An 18,785-nucleotide genomic window follows, 5' to 3' on the forward strand; every position below is an offset into this window, starting at 1 on the left:
CTACCATTTTTCCGTTCCTTACCTTTTCTGGTAAAAATGTTCATGAGAGAGCAATTTTGACACTTTTCTCTTTTACCACTCTTACCATTAAAAAAGTAAAGGAACAAAGCTATCAATACTGAATAGGGATATGTAAATCGATTTTCGATTAATCGACCTTTTGTAGTCAAAAGTCTATAAATCGTAGTCAACTTTAGTCTGAAGGGAAATCGCATAATAGATTATCTTGTGATCGATTTTCGAGTTTGCTCATAGATTGTTGACTTGGCGGTTTTACACATTTTGGGGTTTTACAGTTTCAAAATAAAATCGACGAATATTCAATTGTAATCGATTTTTTTGCTGTTATGCAAACGCCGAAAGTTGAGTTTTAAAGCGGGTACACACGATCAGTTTTGACTGCAGATTTTTCGGAAATATCGATAAATGTCAAACTGTCCAGCAACCACAAAACATTTTGTGGTTGCCTGATGACTGACAAAAGTAAACGGACACACTGGCAAGCAACCGATTATTTCAGCAAAACTGACAGTCAAAACCGATAATACAACTGAAATTATCGCCAGACCGAAAAATCGCATTTTAAGTTTTAGACCAAAATCGAAAAGTCGATGAATCGATTATTGCTTTCCATTACCTATCCCTAATACTGCCATAGATGAAACATCATTACCGACAGACAATAGAAGGTTCGCATTTAGGAAAATATGAGTACCATTTCCTACAGATGCTATAAAATGTTTGCCTGCATTATTTGCTGCAGCTACCTCTAACGGAATTTCCAAGAATTATTTTAACAGTTTTTGTACGCTTCGCTATTCAAGTGAGATCACCTCTCTCCGTCCAAATATTATCCTTATAAATTCATAAATATGCCCACCGATAATGCAGCAATATAAATTATACTTTAACACATGTAGCATACTTTTAGGAGAGCGTACTAATTTAATAATTTGAAAATATAACTGTTTACAAAATTAATTTATATGATGCATTTAAAAAAAAAAAACTTCCAAACCGCTCATCCATATGCATGGTCTGCCTCAGGACAACCACAATTTATTTAATATCCAATTATTGCAAATAAACTCGCAGCCGGTAAACCACAAATACCCGCATATTTTATGCAAAACCTTTTGAATAATTGACCACAATGAACATGAAAAACTTGGTTACAGTTCATAAAACATTATCAAACTTCCTCCCCACCTCCAACTCCTCCAGTCATTTCTGGAAGGAAGGTAACTCGCTATGTGTGTGTAAGTGCCATTCAAAACACCCACCTGCAATCGATATTCACACATAACCTCATTGTATTGGCCCGCTGCCAGGACTCGTGCACACAACATGACTAAATGCTAAACCAAAATGGATACGAATAGAATTTACCTTGACATAGATTTTCGATTTTCTCTATCGCCTTTTTTGTTGTTGTTGCGTTACCATGTCTTGACGTAAATCCACACAACATCGTTAAGGTGAGGAATTCCCAAATAGAAAACAATCATTGTCAACAATCATGGGCCACGAATAAGAACAAGAAGAAGAAAAAATAAAACAAGCTGCATTATTTATTTGTATCTCTGTTTAGGTGTTCGTTGTCACATTGTAAACTAATTTGAAAAATGTGTTTACCACACAAAACTTAATAATAGATTGCCAACTTTCAATCTCTTACTCATCGCACCTGCTGTTGTTTACTCATTTCTTTTGTTGTCTCCTCTTATTTTTTGCAGGTTCCCAATGTGGAGGTCACTGTTGTACAAATTCCACAGAAAATGAATTAAAGAAAATTGCCTCAGCAGATTTTGAACGTTCATTGCATCATCATACCAAGAGTTTACGTGGCGTTTTGGAATCAACAGCAAAACATTTTCAATGTAAGTAGAAATAATTCAAAGCGTTTTCTTATTTTATTTATGTATGTATTCGTATGCCACAAGGATGAATGACTAATGTTAAGAAGGAAAACACATGCATACACAAAATTTATTATGGCTTAAATAACAACTACAACCCCGTCCAGCACAAAATTTTGTCATATTTATCAACATTTGAATTTATCTTTGGTTATAATGAAATTATTATTTATTTCCCATATCAGGACGGAATATAAAATCCATTGTTGTGAATTTATCACTTTGTTGATTTCGGGGGATGATCGACGACCAATTTTGACAGTTATTACAAAATTATGGAGAATTTGTTTTGCATAATAAGCAGCAGAAAGAAAGAAAGATAAATGGTCAATATAATAACAATAACATCCGCCAGAATTTTTACCTCAACGAGAGGAAATTGAATTTAATTTGAAATGTTCTTAAATTTCCCCAAATATAAATAAATGAACGTTAAAAATTTGAAAAATTGCTAATGCAATATTTAAATGCCTGACTACAGGATTGTTACCAATAATTGAGGCTGCGATTTAAATCTGTAAAATTCGGCCCATATCTCTATTAATCTAAGGTATCGTTAGGTAACATTCCTATTATAAAGAATGTGTTGCAAAATTCTCTTGCAAACGTGTCCAGTAAGAATTGTTTTATGCTGTTAATACAAAATGACATGAACAAAGGTCCCGTTTATCTTATGATGCAAAAATAGGCTTAGGGAAATAAAATAATCTCCAAAACAACATAAAATCCAAATAATTTAGCGGATTAAAAAAATCAACATATTTTTTTCTGAATACTGGTCAAATTTTTAATATAGATCTTATAGCGTTCTTCCTGGAAGGCATGTACCGCCAACGTAAGACAAATTTGGAACAAGATTTCTTCATCTTGCCACTGATCCCAAATGTTAATGTACGTGGTCAGATAACAGAGTTATATGCTAATATATCCATTGAAACCCTATTCTAGGGCAGCTTTAGTCAGCGGCCCTCCATTTATAGCCTGGCACTAGAAGGCAGCTGATTTTAATACTGAATAATCTTAGACCCATGAACTACTTTGGAAAATTATTCCCGAGGTGGGCACTGGTGGGCATCATGACTAAAACCTTAGGACAAATTTAAGTATATGATCGAATTGGCATTACAAAATACACTAAGAAAATATGCAGTTAACTAGAATTCCACAACACGCTGAAACACTACTTTTTGATGAAAATTAAGCTATTACCTCCTCCTTCAAAATTCAGTACAATATTTTGCCGTACGTATTAGTTACGCGATATTTTGAATATATTTACTTGCACTTAAAATATAGGTTGTACTCACAACAAAAAATATTAGTCAATTGTTCCGACTTTTGAAGCTATTATTAAGAAGATCGCGTTCGAATGAAACAGAAATTAATATATTTTTAAAAAGGTACATGTCATAGCTGTCAGAGTTGCCAGATGTTGTATCAAAATTTTGACATTCATTTTTTATTTTTGGCCAATGGGTGGATCCACTGTACGTTGTACTGAACTTTCCATCCCTGCCAAGAGATAACACAAGGTTCACGTCCAAGGGAATATGAACATCAATACCGACAGACACCACAATATTCGTGTCTAGGATATGATATCGGCCAAAGCGACATCTGGTTGGTATTTCAATAAATATTTTAATGAGTTTTCATATCCCCCTATTTTTTACATTGGCATAGTACTCATTTGTATAGGAAGGTATGATAAAAATATTTACAATAAAAGTATTGACTTGAATACGATTTTACATATTTTTGCCAAAATTTCTAACTGGTTTAGCTTTAAAAAAAAGTTATCAATACGAGTACCAGACCAGTGCCGATCAAGAAGAGGGAAGACAAAAAAGTAAATGTATTCAAAACTTTGGCAATTTATGGCAGGGTGTTAGTAAGTTTGTATGGACGCAAGCTAGAAAAAAATCAAAACATTTGCTCTTTCTTGCACGGTCTTTCCTTGCCTTCGGGTCGTGTGTGTGTGTGAGTTGCCGAAAATCTTCGTAACCAGCGTCAAATGTCTGTTCGGCACTGATTTAGACAGATCACGCACTGTACAGCTCCTATATTAGCATGTCGCACGACTTTAGGCATTTAAACGGTTTTAGTTACATATGGAACAACTTTAATAATTTCCTAGAGACTGCTCAACTTGGGTCAACTTCATTTATTACCCTCTATTACAGAGAAAAAGCCGAAAAGTGAGTGTGATTCTCATTCATATGAGAATACTAGACACTTAAAGAGTTCGGTTTTACGCTAAAAAGGCATCATTTCAAAAACTGAGAAGCCAATTGATAATTCCCTTCGCCGGGATGAAATCATGATATTGGTAGCGATCAGTAAAATTTTGCAACACTGTCAGTTCGTTTTGAAAAACATTACTCTCTGTAATAGAGGGTAATAAATGAAGTTGAGCCAATGCGGGAATACTCCACTCAAGCAATCGAAAATGAGATTGAATCTTCAACAATAAACAAAACAAACATTTCCTAGAGACGCTAGGATATAATATCGACCAAAGCGACATCTGGTGGATACTTCAATAAATATCTTAATGCGTTTTCATTTTCACTATTTCAAAATGGTCTCACTTGTATAGTAGGGTATGACCATGGTGCGAAAAAGAAGGTAATACAATAATACCAACTAATGTCTTCATTTGCTGTAAAAAAACATATTTTTAATCAAATATGAATAACAAATATTTCGCTTCTATAAACAATAACTGTGTACAACATCTTTATTTAAGCTTCGCGAAGAGTATTTTACTGCTCAAAAAATTTTGACAGCAAATGAAGACTACGGCCTAACTTCGCCTTTTGGATCACCTTCTTAAATTCGCCTTGGGTATCACAAAAATATTTAGAAGTATTGACTTGACGATTTTACGTATTTTTGCCAAAATTTTCAAACGATTCAGATTGAAAAAATCGTAAATATAGATTTACGTATGGTATAGCTGCCATATAACAATCCCGCCTGACTTTAGGTATTTGAATGTTTTTATTAACATATCGGAAAGTTTTAATCTTTCTACAGTCATTATCTAAAGACTTTTTCCAATGTCGTCAAAATCTTTTCTAGAGTACCATTTACTGCTCAACATTTCAAATAGTCAAAGTAATTTAATATTATGATTTGAAAACTACCCAAAACTCCTCAATTGTTAACGGCATTACCGAAATATTGTTTCGCACAAAAACTCCAAAAGAATCAAAAAAAAACTTAGGTTGTAATTTTAAGCTCCGCTTTTCAGTACTATCGTTTTTGATTTGTATTGAACTTTCCATTCCTGCCTAGAGATTGACGACAATCGCCACAAGGTTCGTGTCTAGGTTTTGGTATCTAACGGAGCGACCTCGAAAGAAAATTCCAGATTTGCCGCATTAGTGTGTTCCGCTATTTGCAACCTACATATGCCTTAAGAGAGTGTTTTCCAATAAAATCATCTGCAAGTTTTCTATTTACTCAATAAAACTAAATAAATTGCACAGAAAGCATAACTTATTATTCAAATTTCTTTGTGGAGGTGTTTGCGATCACAATATTATCAAATGGAAACGTTTACTAGTGGCGACATTACTGCGTATTTAAGACATTTCAAACTATTTTATAACTGTTGACATCCTATTTTCGGTAATAAGAATATTTTTAAATAATATCCCATTTCATTTAAATAAAAACATTATTCACCGATTTCCATACCTGCCAAGTGACAATAAAAGGTTCACGTTATGACAAATATGAACATCATTATCGACAGATGCCCAAAGGGTGGTGTCTAGGCTATAGAATCCAACGACGCGCCCTCGAACGGAAATTCCAGAATTGCCGTAATGGGGTTTCGTGTACTCCGGTATTTGCAACCTACTTATTTATTGTGAGAGTATTTAGTATCAAATCCTCTGCAAGTATTTTTTCTATGAGTCATTTCTACATTGGAAGAACAACATTTTTGTATCTATTCAATAAAACTAAATAAATTACACAGAAAGCAAAACCGATTATTCAAATTTCTTCTTGGAGGGCTTGCGATCATAATGGTATCATGGGCATCTTTACTAGTGGCGATATTTCTGCGTATTTAAAACATTTCAAACAATTTTATAACTGCTGACTAACTATTTTCAGTAATATGAATACTTTAGAATAATATCCCATTTTATTTAAATAAAAACATGCACCGACTTCCATATATGCCAAGGTAAAAGTAAAAGTTTCCCGTTATGGAAATATGTACGACACCATCGACAGATGCCTCAAGATGTCTAGGCTATAATATCCAACGAAGCGCCCTCGAACGGAAATTCCGGAATTGCCGTAATGGGTTTCCGTGCGCTCCACTACTTACAACCTACTTATGTGTTTTACTACAAAATCCTCTGCAAGTATTTTTCTATGAGCCATTTTTACATTGGAAGAAACGACATGTTCCATTTATTTAATAAAAAAATAGACAGAAATCAAAAGCTATTATACACATTTCTTGGTGGGGTGCTTGCGATCTTAATATTATCAAATGAACACCTTTAGTGGTGACGAAATTTTTCAACAATTAGTCTTCTTTGTTTTTACCATGAACTATAAAGCCGATATTTCGATCATTTGACTTTATCAAATCAGTAAAAATCTATTTTCAATGTTTACTCTGCCGCTATCGATTTTGGAATTGTTGTCAAAAGAGGGCATCATTCCAAATCGAGTCTATCTTCTTCATAGCCTTGTCAATATACATATAAAAATACATATATTTGTTCAGTTCTGTATAGATAGAAAATCACACAAGATAGAAACAAGCTGGGAAATAAAATTTCATAACTCTAGTAAGCACACAGCTGTGTTTTCAGGTTGCTCATACCTTCACTGACGGTTTTAATTCGCGTTCTGATTTACAACTCAACTCACCCACCTACTACTCTTCTGTATTTATACTCGCTACCTGATGCATAGACTGTTCTAGCATCCTCAATGTTCAAAGTTCCACAATGAGCACGCAACATTCTAGTCGATTCGTGAAGACATAAACAGTACCGTGCAAAATAATAGCAGTGCGGAACTGCTATGTACGAAAATTGAAATAATGCTGCTATAAACGCCATTAAAGTTTTCTGAAAAAATATAACAAGCCAAGTAAAATGAACATGTTAAAGGCTATTCATTTATAACTTTTTAGAGTTGAAAAGTATTTTAGAATGAAAGTAAGACGAAATACAGACAATATGTGTACAAATGTTGATCGTCACTGTCTTTAGTGCATCAGTGCAACACAGATAGTCATAAACATAAACAATTTAAGAGATTTGAACCCACGGCCTTGAAAACATATCAAAAAATGTTGTCACGGCGTGTTAGCGTTCAAAGCCAAAACTCATAACTTCAAAGGCAGCGCAAAAAAGCGTTTGTCGTGAAGAAAATACACTTCAGCGGCCAAATATCCGCGTAAATGTATAAAACACATTTGCATTTGAAAAACGAAAAGTTCTAGGACAGAGAAGCCACTACATAGTCGATACGTCCGAAGATCTACTTTACCACCAGTGAAACTACGTAACGTAATTTGGTGACTATTTGGGTTCGAGTCCTTGGCTTTCCTTTTTCACTTGCAAATAATTTCCGATCATCAAGCTTAACTCTAAAACGAGAAACTTAATAAAAAATCATTAAAAATGATCTTCGCCCTAAAAGGCAAAATTTCAAAAAACAATTTAAACTTTCCAAGGAAAAACTTACCACATAATAGAAGATATCGGTGGTATTTTCTCAAAAAATTATTTGTTATGGTCGAAAATCGTCCTACGTATCCTCAAAACAACTAACATCCATAGTACGGATACTATTTTTGGAATGTAATGTAAAAATAATCTGATAATTTGAGGAAAGGCCTTCATTTTTGTTATCCAGAACTAGTGATACAAGTTTGCCAAATTCCCGAAAATGAAAATACAATCGGTTTCCGAGATATGAAACCAACAACTTATAAACATAAACTAAGATTGACCGGCTGTAGATTAAGCCATAAAATTACGGGGCAGTTATTGCAGATAGATTAAACTATGGAACACTTAAAAAGTCATTACATTTAAAAATCTGATTTAAGAGCATGTCGAGACTATAAAAATCGTCAATATCGATTTTTTAGTGGTAAATTATTACTTTAATGAATAATCAAAATAAATATGAATGTATCACAAACAATAGGTAAATAAATATGGAAAACAGTGAGTTAATTCTATAAAGTAGTTGTTATTGCAAATTTGATTTAAATAAAGCAAATGCTTAATAAAAATTTAGTATACAATTTAAAAATCTTAAGTTAATGGAAATTCTTGTAAAATAACTCATGTCACTTTCGTAACAATATTAATCATAATACGATTACCATAATCATATATTTCATCTTAACGAAAATAATATGTTTTGGGTGTTTTAACATAGTTTTATTAAATTGCTAATTAGTATGATAATAAGATATAACATGTAGGAAAAGCGTTAAGTTCGGTCGAACCGAACTTTTTATACCCTCCACCACAAATTTCAGCCATTTCGGTGGATTAATGTGGCCTCAACCTTCAAAATACCGAAAATCGGAAGTTACCGTTCTATGGGGGCTATATGAGGGCGTGGACCTATACCAACAAATTTCTGGGGGAAAGTTTTATACCCCCAACGAAGACTAAATACCAAATTTCAGCCATCTCGTTGAGATAATGAGGCCAAAACCTTCAAAATACCGAAAATCGGGAGATAACGTCCTAAGGGGGCTATATCAAAACGTGGACCTATATAAACATGTTATGGTAGAAATGTTTCTTAGCCTCTGGAAGCACAAAATACAAAGTTACAACCGATTATGTTGTCAAATGGGACTAATACATTCAAAATATTTAAAAATGACGGCGTTATATGGGGGCTTTATCAAAACGAGGACCAATATAAACCAACTTTGGTAGGAATGTTTTTTTGGCCTCTGGAGACAAATTACAACTAATTCGGTGGTAAAATTGGACAAATATCTTAAAAATTCCTTAAAACTACGACGCGTCACGCGTCATTTTGTATGAGGGCAATACGAAAGCGTGGACCAACATAGTCCGCTTTTAATACCAAAAGTCCTACGTACATATAATAGATTTTCCCAAAATTTCATCCACCTACGTCAATCCGTTCGGACGCTAGAGTGATTTCCACGGACGGACGGACATGGCTATATCGATGTAGAATTGCACGCTGATCAAGAATATATAGTTTTTGGGGTATACAATGATTATTTCGAGTAGTTACAAACGGAATGACAAACTTAATATACCCTCATCCTATGGTGGAGGGTATAAAAATAGTTTTTATTATTTTGCCATCATACAATGTTCAATGTATTTTACAAATTTTTTATAGTTCATCAATTATCTATCGTCATAAATGCTTTTTGACAGGCTGTTGTCGAATAAAGCTATCGAATTAGAATCTAATGTTGTTTTTAGAATTTTTTGAGTACTATTTAAACTCTTCAAAATAATTCCTAGAAGCCATAACATTTAATGATATCATAATAAAATATAAATTTCAAACGAATACATTGAATAGCAAAAGAAATGCATATATCGATTTTACAGCAAAAAAATTGAAATCCTATACAAATTAAACCTTTGAAACAGACATACATACATATGTACATAAAATGAATGCTATAAAACAAAAACAAAAAGGTGTTTCTCTTTTGTGATATTTGCATTGCTTTGACATCATTAAAATGTTGATGAAAGCAACACACAGTCGTTTGAAGTTTGTTTTCTGTTCTGCCTTTCTTATATCAATAATTGTATCATGTCACATACATACATCAGTCAATGAACACAATGCCACATAATATACCCAGATAGCATTTAGAAGACTGTTTTGTCAAAAATCACATTGAGGAGTCTTTTTAGAGTCCTTTTGGTGATCAAAAATTGATTAAGTCGCTTGTGTGATCAGAAAGGGACTCGAAAGTGACTCCCTGTAATGATTAAAAATAGTTCAATTTAAAATACAACAACAAATGTGTAGCAATCACAAATAAATCATTGAGGTGTTTAAAATGTGACAATTTTTTGTTATTTATTGTCACATTTTGATCATCTGGAAGATTGAAAAATGCTTAATCAAAAAAGGGTCATACAGGTGTTTGAAAAGTGATTATAATTATGTATACTCTGATCATATTTTGAACAGTTAGGTGATTAAAAACTGATTGTTTTGTTTTATTTTTATTTGGTTGTAATTATTTATAAATAAAAAAATAAAATTCTCATATACACTTTCTACAAAATTTTGATATAAATGTAACGTATAATATTAAAGGTACAGACAAACACAACACAACAGGTTTTGCCAAGTGAAATGAAGAAGCAGTATACTAACCACCAAGCAACATAAAGGATAATTAAAAGACATAACAAAGCAGAAAAGACTATAAAACAAAGGAAAGAAACAAAGAAGAATAAAAAGAAAACTTTTTTAATTTATTTCGTCTAACAAAAAGACTCATAAATGACTCCCTAAAGACTCATAAATGATTATAAACATGACTCTAAAAAGACTCGAAAAAGGGTCCGAAATTAATCAACAAAACACCAATAAATGATTGAAATACGACTCGAAAAAGACTCATTTGTGATTTGTTTAGAAGAGTCGCCTGAGGTTATGTTTTCCTACCGACAAAGGAGTCATTTATGATCAGAAAATGAGCTCATATTCTAGCTTTTTAATCGTGCAGTCGGATCAAAAAAGACTCGAATTTGATTAAAATTTTCAAAAAATGCTGACTGGGTATAATCAAAGAAATGAATATATGTATGTATTCATACATACATATATCTTTGTGTTTTTAAGCATACACGGTAAAAACTATTTTTTTTTCTTCCAACTCCTTTCATAGGATGTGTGGACATAATATTCATATATATACATACATATCTGCATACAAATAAATGTATGCTTTGTATACCAAAAAAACGCCACAAAACCAAAAATTGTAGGTGAGATCATGCCTGAAACGTGACCAATGTTTCGTTTAATTTAATAATGTTTTGCATTTCCTTTGCAAAATTCTGCATTTGGCAGTGTCACTAAAAAATGAAAAAAATTGAACATTTGCATATTAATTTTAATGTAATTTCCTCTTTAAATGTTTGGGTTTATAAAAAAAGTAAAAAAAAAATCTTAAACAAATTTTAATAGAAACACTTTACTGTAATTGGTATTTTTCAGTAAATTTAATAAACACAAATGAAATTTTAATTGATGGAGGAAAAAACAAAACTGATCAAAAAATAACAGAAATTATTTAGAAAAAGTTATTTTATGCCATAGACGAATACTGAATATGTAATTAAATGCTTAAACTTTCATAAAGGATTTATGGATTTTGAACAAATCCAATGTTCAACACAATTATGTAATGAAATTTGATATTTTATTCAGTTTATTTTTCTACATGCATTTGCATATTCTAAAAAAAACATTGCAAATGTTATTTTATAAAATATGTTATATTGAAAAATAAACACAAAATATTATTTTACAAAATACATACCAAGAAATTTAAAATTTAAACATAATAAAGAATAAATTGCAAAGTTGAAATTTACTAACAAGTATTGAATATGGCTACAACAAATGATGTATATAACTATGAATATCATGAATATGGGCAATAATTTTTATTTTTCCTTAAATTAATTTAATTTAAAGTCAATAATTTGTCATCAATTTCCTAGAATTTGTGGATTTGATTTAGATATTGTTGGCCACGGATGTTGTTTTTGAAAGTCAGTAAAACTTCCATAAGTGGAACTAAGAATCGATTTTCAATCTCGTCGATCTCCTACTTCTTTTCTATCGCAAATTTTCGATTTCGATAAACAATAAAAACATCATTTTATTACCGACAAAAGCAACAAGGTTCCTGTCTTGATTATGATATGTACCGAAGCGACTTCATAAGGAAATTACAGAATTATTTTACTGGAGCTTTCCCTCCAATTTTGGAACTTATAAAATTCCACTGTCGGTGATATTGTACTGCACTTTCAGGGTGGTGTCTAGGCTATGGTTACCAACGAATCGCCCTCAAACTGAAATCCCAGAATAACCTTAATGGGGTTTCGTGCGCTCCACTATTTGCAACCTACTTATGCATTGCAAGGGTTTGAGCTTCGAAAGATGCGGCATTTCTATCTATTCAATAAAAAGCTAGACAGAAAGCAAACCCGATTATCCAAATTTCTTTGTGGAGGTGCTTGGATCAGAAAATCAAATAGACACCTTTACTTGTGGTGACATTACTTGCGTTTTTAAGACGTTTCAAACTATTTTATAATTGTTGACATCCCATTTTCGGTAATAGGAATACTTTGGAATAATATGCCATTTCATTTAAGTAAAAACATTATGCGCCGATTTTCATACCTGTCAAGTGACAATAATGAACAGCATTGTCGACAAACGCCACAAGGGTCGTGTCTAGGATATGGTTACCAACGAATCGCCCTCAAAATGAAATTCCAGAATAACCTTAATGGGTTTCGTGCGCTCCACTATTTGTAACCTGCTTATGTATTGGGAGGATGTGAGTCATATCTACTTTGGAAGATACGACATTTTCTATCAATTCAATAAAAAGCTGGACAAAAGCAAAACCAATTAACCAAATTTCTTTGTGGAGGTGCTTGGATCAGAAAATCAAATAGACACCTTTACTTGTGGTGACATTACTTGCGTATTTAAGGTATTTCAAACTATTTTATAACTGTTGATGTCCCATTTTCGTAATAGGAATACTTTGGAATAATATGCCATTTCATTTAAGTAAAAACGTTATGCACCAATTTTCATACCTGTCAAGTGACAATAATGAACAGTATTGTCGACAAACGCCACAAGGGTCGTGTCTAGGGCAGAGACGAGCTTCTTTGCAAAGACAGTATAGTGAGGGCGCCCACTGAGTTGTTTTTGCATTTGCTTCTCTCTCTTGTACAGTGTACGTATACATAAACAAACGAAGAACATCATGTGGTTGTTGTTTTTTCACCCGTGCATACACACATGCTTTAGTATTGATGAAAATATTATGGGCGACGCTGGTCTAGGGTATGGTATACAATGAAGCGCCCTCGTACGGAAATTTCAAAATTACCGTAACAGGGTTTGCAACCAACTTATGAGAAGGACGTTTGTTCACATTACTTTGTAATGGTTAGTTTGTAATTCGGGTCATGTGGTTGCCATTTTTGATGGGGTGTTAATTAGGATTAATTTTGTCTAAAAGGCTTAGAAATTTTTTTCTATTATAACAGCTGGGGCCTAATTACGACATTCGATTCGATCGAGTATTTGCTCGTGAAAGAAAAAATCGAACTACGAAAACCTAATCGCGCCACCAACCGTACATTTACTAAGGTAGATACATTAGCAATCTGTTACAACAATGTCAAAACGTTTTACAAAAATAAATAATATCGTACATTTTTCTAGCACAACTTCATTCGAAAATTATTACCCAACTCGAAAGATAATTGACTCAGATTTCAACAAATATTTACATTTTTTCATTCATAATTTTGGTTTTTTAGTTTTTATTTTAAAATAAACGAATTTTTTTTTTTACGTCTACCTTCTTAATGTTCTTTGAAGGACGCATAGGTTTTCGTAGTTCGATTTTTCATTCACTAGCAAATACTCGATCGAATCGCATGTCGTAATTAGGCCCCTGATCGTGTATCAGTGGAACCAAATTCAAAGGAATGCCAAAATCTGACCGCACACGGAACACATTTACTAATTTGAACTGTCGTAGGTAAATATTGATCGATAAATATGTTGAATGTGTCGAACTTTATTCGATTTCAGGTATTTCAGCCGCATTTTCCAAACGACCCGCTTGTAATTTTGAGATCGGAGCGAATTGTATCTCCTTGTACATATATAGTAAATTGTTGTCGTTATTTACGCCCTTTTTCAATATCATGGAAAACTTTTCTGAAGTGCCAGAAAATGCCAAAGATTGACAAAGATCCTAAGACGCAAAAATTAGAATTCAAAGTTTTCTTAAAAATTGTCAATTAAAAAACTATTTTATAAAAAGTGCTTTTAATTTCAGCGCCCTTCAGACTCTGGGATAATATCACATTTCATTCCTCTCAATTGACAATAAAAGGTTCACGTTATGGTGAATGGGAACAGTATTATCGACAGATGCCCTCGAACGGAAATTTCAGTGTAACCGTAATGTGTTTTCCTGTGCTACGCTATTTCCATCTTTCTTATGTGTTAGTAGAGTGTTTTACTAAAAAATCCTCTGCAAGCGTTTGTCTATGAGCCATTTCTTCTTTGGAAGATGCAACATTTTTTATCTCTACAATAAAAATACTAATTTTTACTGATGGGATGTTATATAGGTCACACAGGGGAATGCTGACTGAAAGGTTCAGTGACGTTGTTTTCTATTATAACTGCTGATCTTGCATCAGTCGAACCAATTTCGAAGGAATGCCAAATTTTGACATGGCTTACAACTCATTTCATATTTTTGTGTTGCGGTAGCCGAACTTCTAATCGAAGAATAAGTGGAAAGTGTCTGCTTTTCATGGGTCGTCTTTAGAATTTGGCATAGAGTAAAATCTGGTCTATGGTGGACTGTCCTAATTTTAAACCTCATGGCCCGAGTATTTCATTGACTGGCAGAAAAAAACTGTTTAATGAATTTGTTCCTATTTCTATTATATTTTGTTTATATTTTTTTTTCCTATTTATACTCTCTTTTTTGATAAAATCTCTCATATCTTGTTTTATTTTTTCCCGCTCACTCTACATTGTTGATTAGTTCTGCCACTGTTTGTTTTTTTTTTCACTATCACCTTCAGTTTTGTCTATGTAGACGTATTATAAGAAACGTCCATAAGTAAGAACAAAGTTGAAATAAATATAACCAAGCATCTACATAATTCGCATATACATTTTCCAAATTACTTCGATATCAATGAAGCGTAGTTTAAGCGAGTGTTGATAGAATCAACATACTAGTATATGTATTTGTACTCACATTGGTCTGAAATAACCAGCAACTCAAACAAAATACATCAAAGAATTAGCTTGTCCCAGGATAGTTAGTTTATAAAAGCTCAACGTCAAAATTACGTTGTCATATAAAATAAAACTCACAAAAATTGCTTTTTTAGTCTCTTTCTTTGATGAAATCAGTATTTTTACCTTATGAACAGCATTCATAATATGCATGAATCGGAGCTAGAGTTCGGTATCTAGTTCCTAGTTCACTGAACTGGTTCCAAAACGTATGAGTAACGTCATAAAAACTAACGTGTGAAATTACGTATAAGCAGATTGTTCATACAAACGATGGGCGCATTGCAACTGCGTAGTACTAGATAGTTCCAAATAATTCATTTGGGACAACTCTAATTGGAACAGCGGGAACGAACACGATTCATAATATGAACTACTGCGGTTCCATTTGTCAGGTTTGTGTTTATCCAGTAAGAGTTCGATAATGTGATAATCAAACATTTTATTGCTGTCCTGACCATTTTATTGCTGTCCTGACCTCACATTGACTAGGTGGTTTACATTCAATACCTTCCTTCCACATACTAAGTGCATCATATATGTTAGTTACCAAATAACCTTTATTATCTTCACAGAAGAGTGTGCCGGCGCCATAACCATCAGCCTGGTGTTTAACACTGCGGTAATATCTTCGCACTTCATTCTGACCCCTGTACATTTCTAGTTTCTGCTAACATTTCTTTTTTACACCCTCCAAAATGAGAACTCAATTTTTCTGCATTGCAATTTCATAATGTTTCTAGCTTTCCACTTCTTCTTTGCCTCTTTTTAATCACATTAAAATATTTACATATCTATGAAAAATATTTAAAGCAATACAAAACAACATTTTTCCCAAAGGGAAGGTAAAAGAAGGAACGAAACTATTCTGCTTAATACCGTACCGTACTTGTTTTTTTTAAAGAACGTGAGTTTACATCTTAGTAAAAGCTTAAGTTGTTGTATTTTATACAATTGCTGGTGCAATTGCAGAGTGATATGTACTTTCGCCGGGTCTATACTATGCTATGGCATATTTATGAGAACTTTATTCATTGGAAAAACAGTTGTGTCCGGTGTTGTTCGTTTTTCTTCTTCGTCTTCTTTATTTTTGCTTGTTAAGTATTTTCCTTAATGCATTAAAATGTTTGCCACTACGATAGAATATAATCCACTAGTTGCAAGCTTCATTCCTAGGCAGGAAATACCCTTTAAGGGATGAAAGAAAAATGCAAAAACAAAGTCTTTGAAAAAGAAATTATGCGGAAATGTAATAAATAATATCGACTTAATTAATGGAAATTCTTTGAATTCATAATAAAATTAATTCAATAGTCGATTACCATTATGGAATCAATAGATGAAAGAAATCGTTCTTGCATTAAATAAATAAAAAATGGTTTCCATGAACACACCGGGAAGGGCGAGGAAAACTTAACTAATGTCTAATAGCGCAGCCTGATTCTAAGGGCCGAGTCCGTGTCTAAAGGGCTTATTAATTTTAAAAGTTTTATTAATTTTAAAAGTTGTTTTTAATACGAAAATTGCGTTTTTCATTAATTTTTCTTGAGCTCTTCTTTACCCAAGAAAAATTAAAAAAAAAAATAAATAAATAAAAATAATCTATAACCCAAGAACAATTTTAAATTTGTTATTTTATTTCCCGACGCAATTTTAAAGTTTGATCTTTCCTGACTAAAATTCTTTTCAATTCATAACCATTTTCCATAAAAATATTATAAAATACTTCCTGAGAAAAAATAAAGGGCACGAAGATTGCTTTAAATGCTATCACAACGTATTCAAATTATTTATTTAAATATCAAAAATCGTGATTTTATAACTTTATTACTTTCAAATGAGATTTATGGGAAAGAAGAAGAAAACAACTTTTTTCTTAAATCGTAAAAAATCCTAAAATATATTCTGGGAAAGCAACAACAGCGATTGTTTGTCGGTAGGTAGGTAGAGTAGGTGCGGTTTTATGCGCGAAAATCCACACATATTCAAATCATCGATTCACAACTGCTACAAACAGAAGCAGTTCTTCAAAACATCAAGGGAAAGCGTAAAAGAAAAACATTCACTTTTCGAAGGAATGTTCAATATCACACAAAGAAGAAGCACACAGACATTGCAATGAAACAAAAAAAAAAACATTTTTTATGGCTTTTTGACAATACCAAACGTGGGAATATGAGTATTCAGCAAGCCAATCACCGTACAAAATATCCATCCTTGGCACGGACAACGAACCTGACAAAGAAGATAAAAAAGTAAACGACCACTGTGAAATTTTTCAGAATTCGTTTGCTGTTCATGAAATCAATAAAGCCCTCAAAAAAACGCAAACAAATTGCACAAAGAAATCAATTCGCAAAGAATTTATATACAATATTTTTTTGAGAACTTTTTCAAACGTTTACTTCAATTGAGTGTTTAAGTTTGTTTTCATTTTTCTGCCCATAGAATTTAAAGGGATTAATCAAAAATTACATTAACATTACATTTCTACGAATTAAAATGGTATTAATGTTATAATTTAAATATTTAAAATTGTATAATTTAAATACATGTATTCTCAGTCTATGTTAGTTACAGTGACCAATATTATTGAATGAAAATAGAGTACATTTGGGAAATGTTGCCAATTTTTTCATATTCCATTTCAACAATATTTATGTTTTGCTTTTCGCATTACAATTTTTTTCTACAATTTTGGAAATATTTGAGTTAAGATTACTTGGGATCCTTGCACTTTAGGTATATGGTGTCTTTGGCAACTTTACTGACTAAAATGCGAGGAATAGTTTTCTTAGGAAAATTAACCCTCGTGCATGTCATAAAAGGGGTTCTTTTGATCCTTTTTTCCAATGATAAGTAACACAGCCCAACTCGATCTTACTCACAACTATTTTCATCATTTATTGTGAAATTGGACCTTGAAAAAAATTAACAAGTACTGACATCAATTTTTAAAGATCGCACATTTCATTGGCGAAACTGAACATCATAAATACGTTTCACATACCTTTCATTACAATCCACAGTGGATCCACTTGTATGGAGAAAGTGGCCAAAAATATTTAGAGTATAAAAATCAAGCCTAAGCGCCGGTTACAGCTTTGTGCTGCTGCGAGTGTTTTAAGAAAACACGATCGTAACATTCGCTAAGAATTGTTTTATGCTGTTAATACAAAATGACATGAAAAAAGGTCCCGAAGGTCTTTTGATGCAAAAATAGGCTTGGGGAAACAAAACAATCTCCAAAACAACATAAAATCCAACCAATTTAGCGGATTAAAAAAATCAACATTTTTGTCTGAAGATTGGTAAAATTTTTAATATAGATCTTATAGCGTTCTTCCTGGAAGGCACGTACCGCCAACGTAAGACAAATTTGGAACAAGATTTCTTCATCTTGCCACTGATACCAATTATGTTAATGCACGTGGTCAGATAACAGAGTTATACGCTAATATATCCATAGAAACCCTATTATAGGGCAGTTTTAGTCAGCGGCCCACCATTTATAGTCTGGCACTAGATGGCAGCTGATTTTAATACTGAATAATCTTAAACCCATGAACTACTTTGGAATATTATTCCCGAGGCACTGGGCACTGGTGGGCATCATTACTAAAACCTTAGGTCAAATTTAAGTATATGGTCGAATTGGCATTACAAAATACACTAAGAATATATGCAGCTAACTAGAATTCCACAGCACGCTAAAACACAATTTTTTAATGAAAATTAAGCTATTAC

At 32.7% G+C, this 18,785-nt stretch overlaps 1 protein-coding gene and 1 long non-coding RNA gene across 3 annotated transcripts in view; one reads left to right on the plus strand and one right to left on the minus strand.

The window, feature by feature from the left end:
* Nucleotides 1-18,785, plus strand: part of dally (division abnormally delayed protein) — a 284,242-nt gene that overhangs the window by 235,651 nt on the left and 29,806 nt on the right. Inside the window, exon 2 of the mRNA XM_073981790.1 lies at nucleotides 1,737-1,880. Within this exon, the coding sequence (XP_073837891.1) occupies nucleotides 1,737-1,880 (144 nt within the window). The remainder of the gene's footprint in view (nucleotides 1-1,736; nucleotides 1,881-18,785) is intronic.
* The window catches only part of LOC141401500 (uncharacterized), a 235,561-nt gene that overhangs the window by 188,737 nt on the left and 28,039 nt on the right, over nucleotides 1-18,785 (minus strand). The gene's annotated exons all lie outside the window — the stretch shown is intronic.

The sequence above is a fragment of the Musca autumnalis genome, unplaced genomic scaffold (genome assembly GCF_047663935.1).
Source record: "Musca autumnalis isolate F117 unplaced genomic scaffold, ASM4766393v1 scaffold_4, whole genome shotgun sequence".
Classification (NCBI taxonomy): Eukaryota; Metazoa; Arthropoda; class Insecta; order Diptera; family Muscidae; genus Musca; species Musca autumnalis.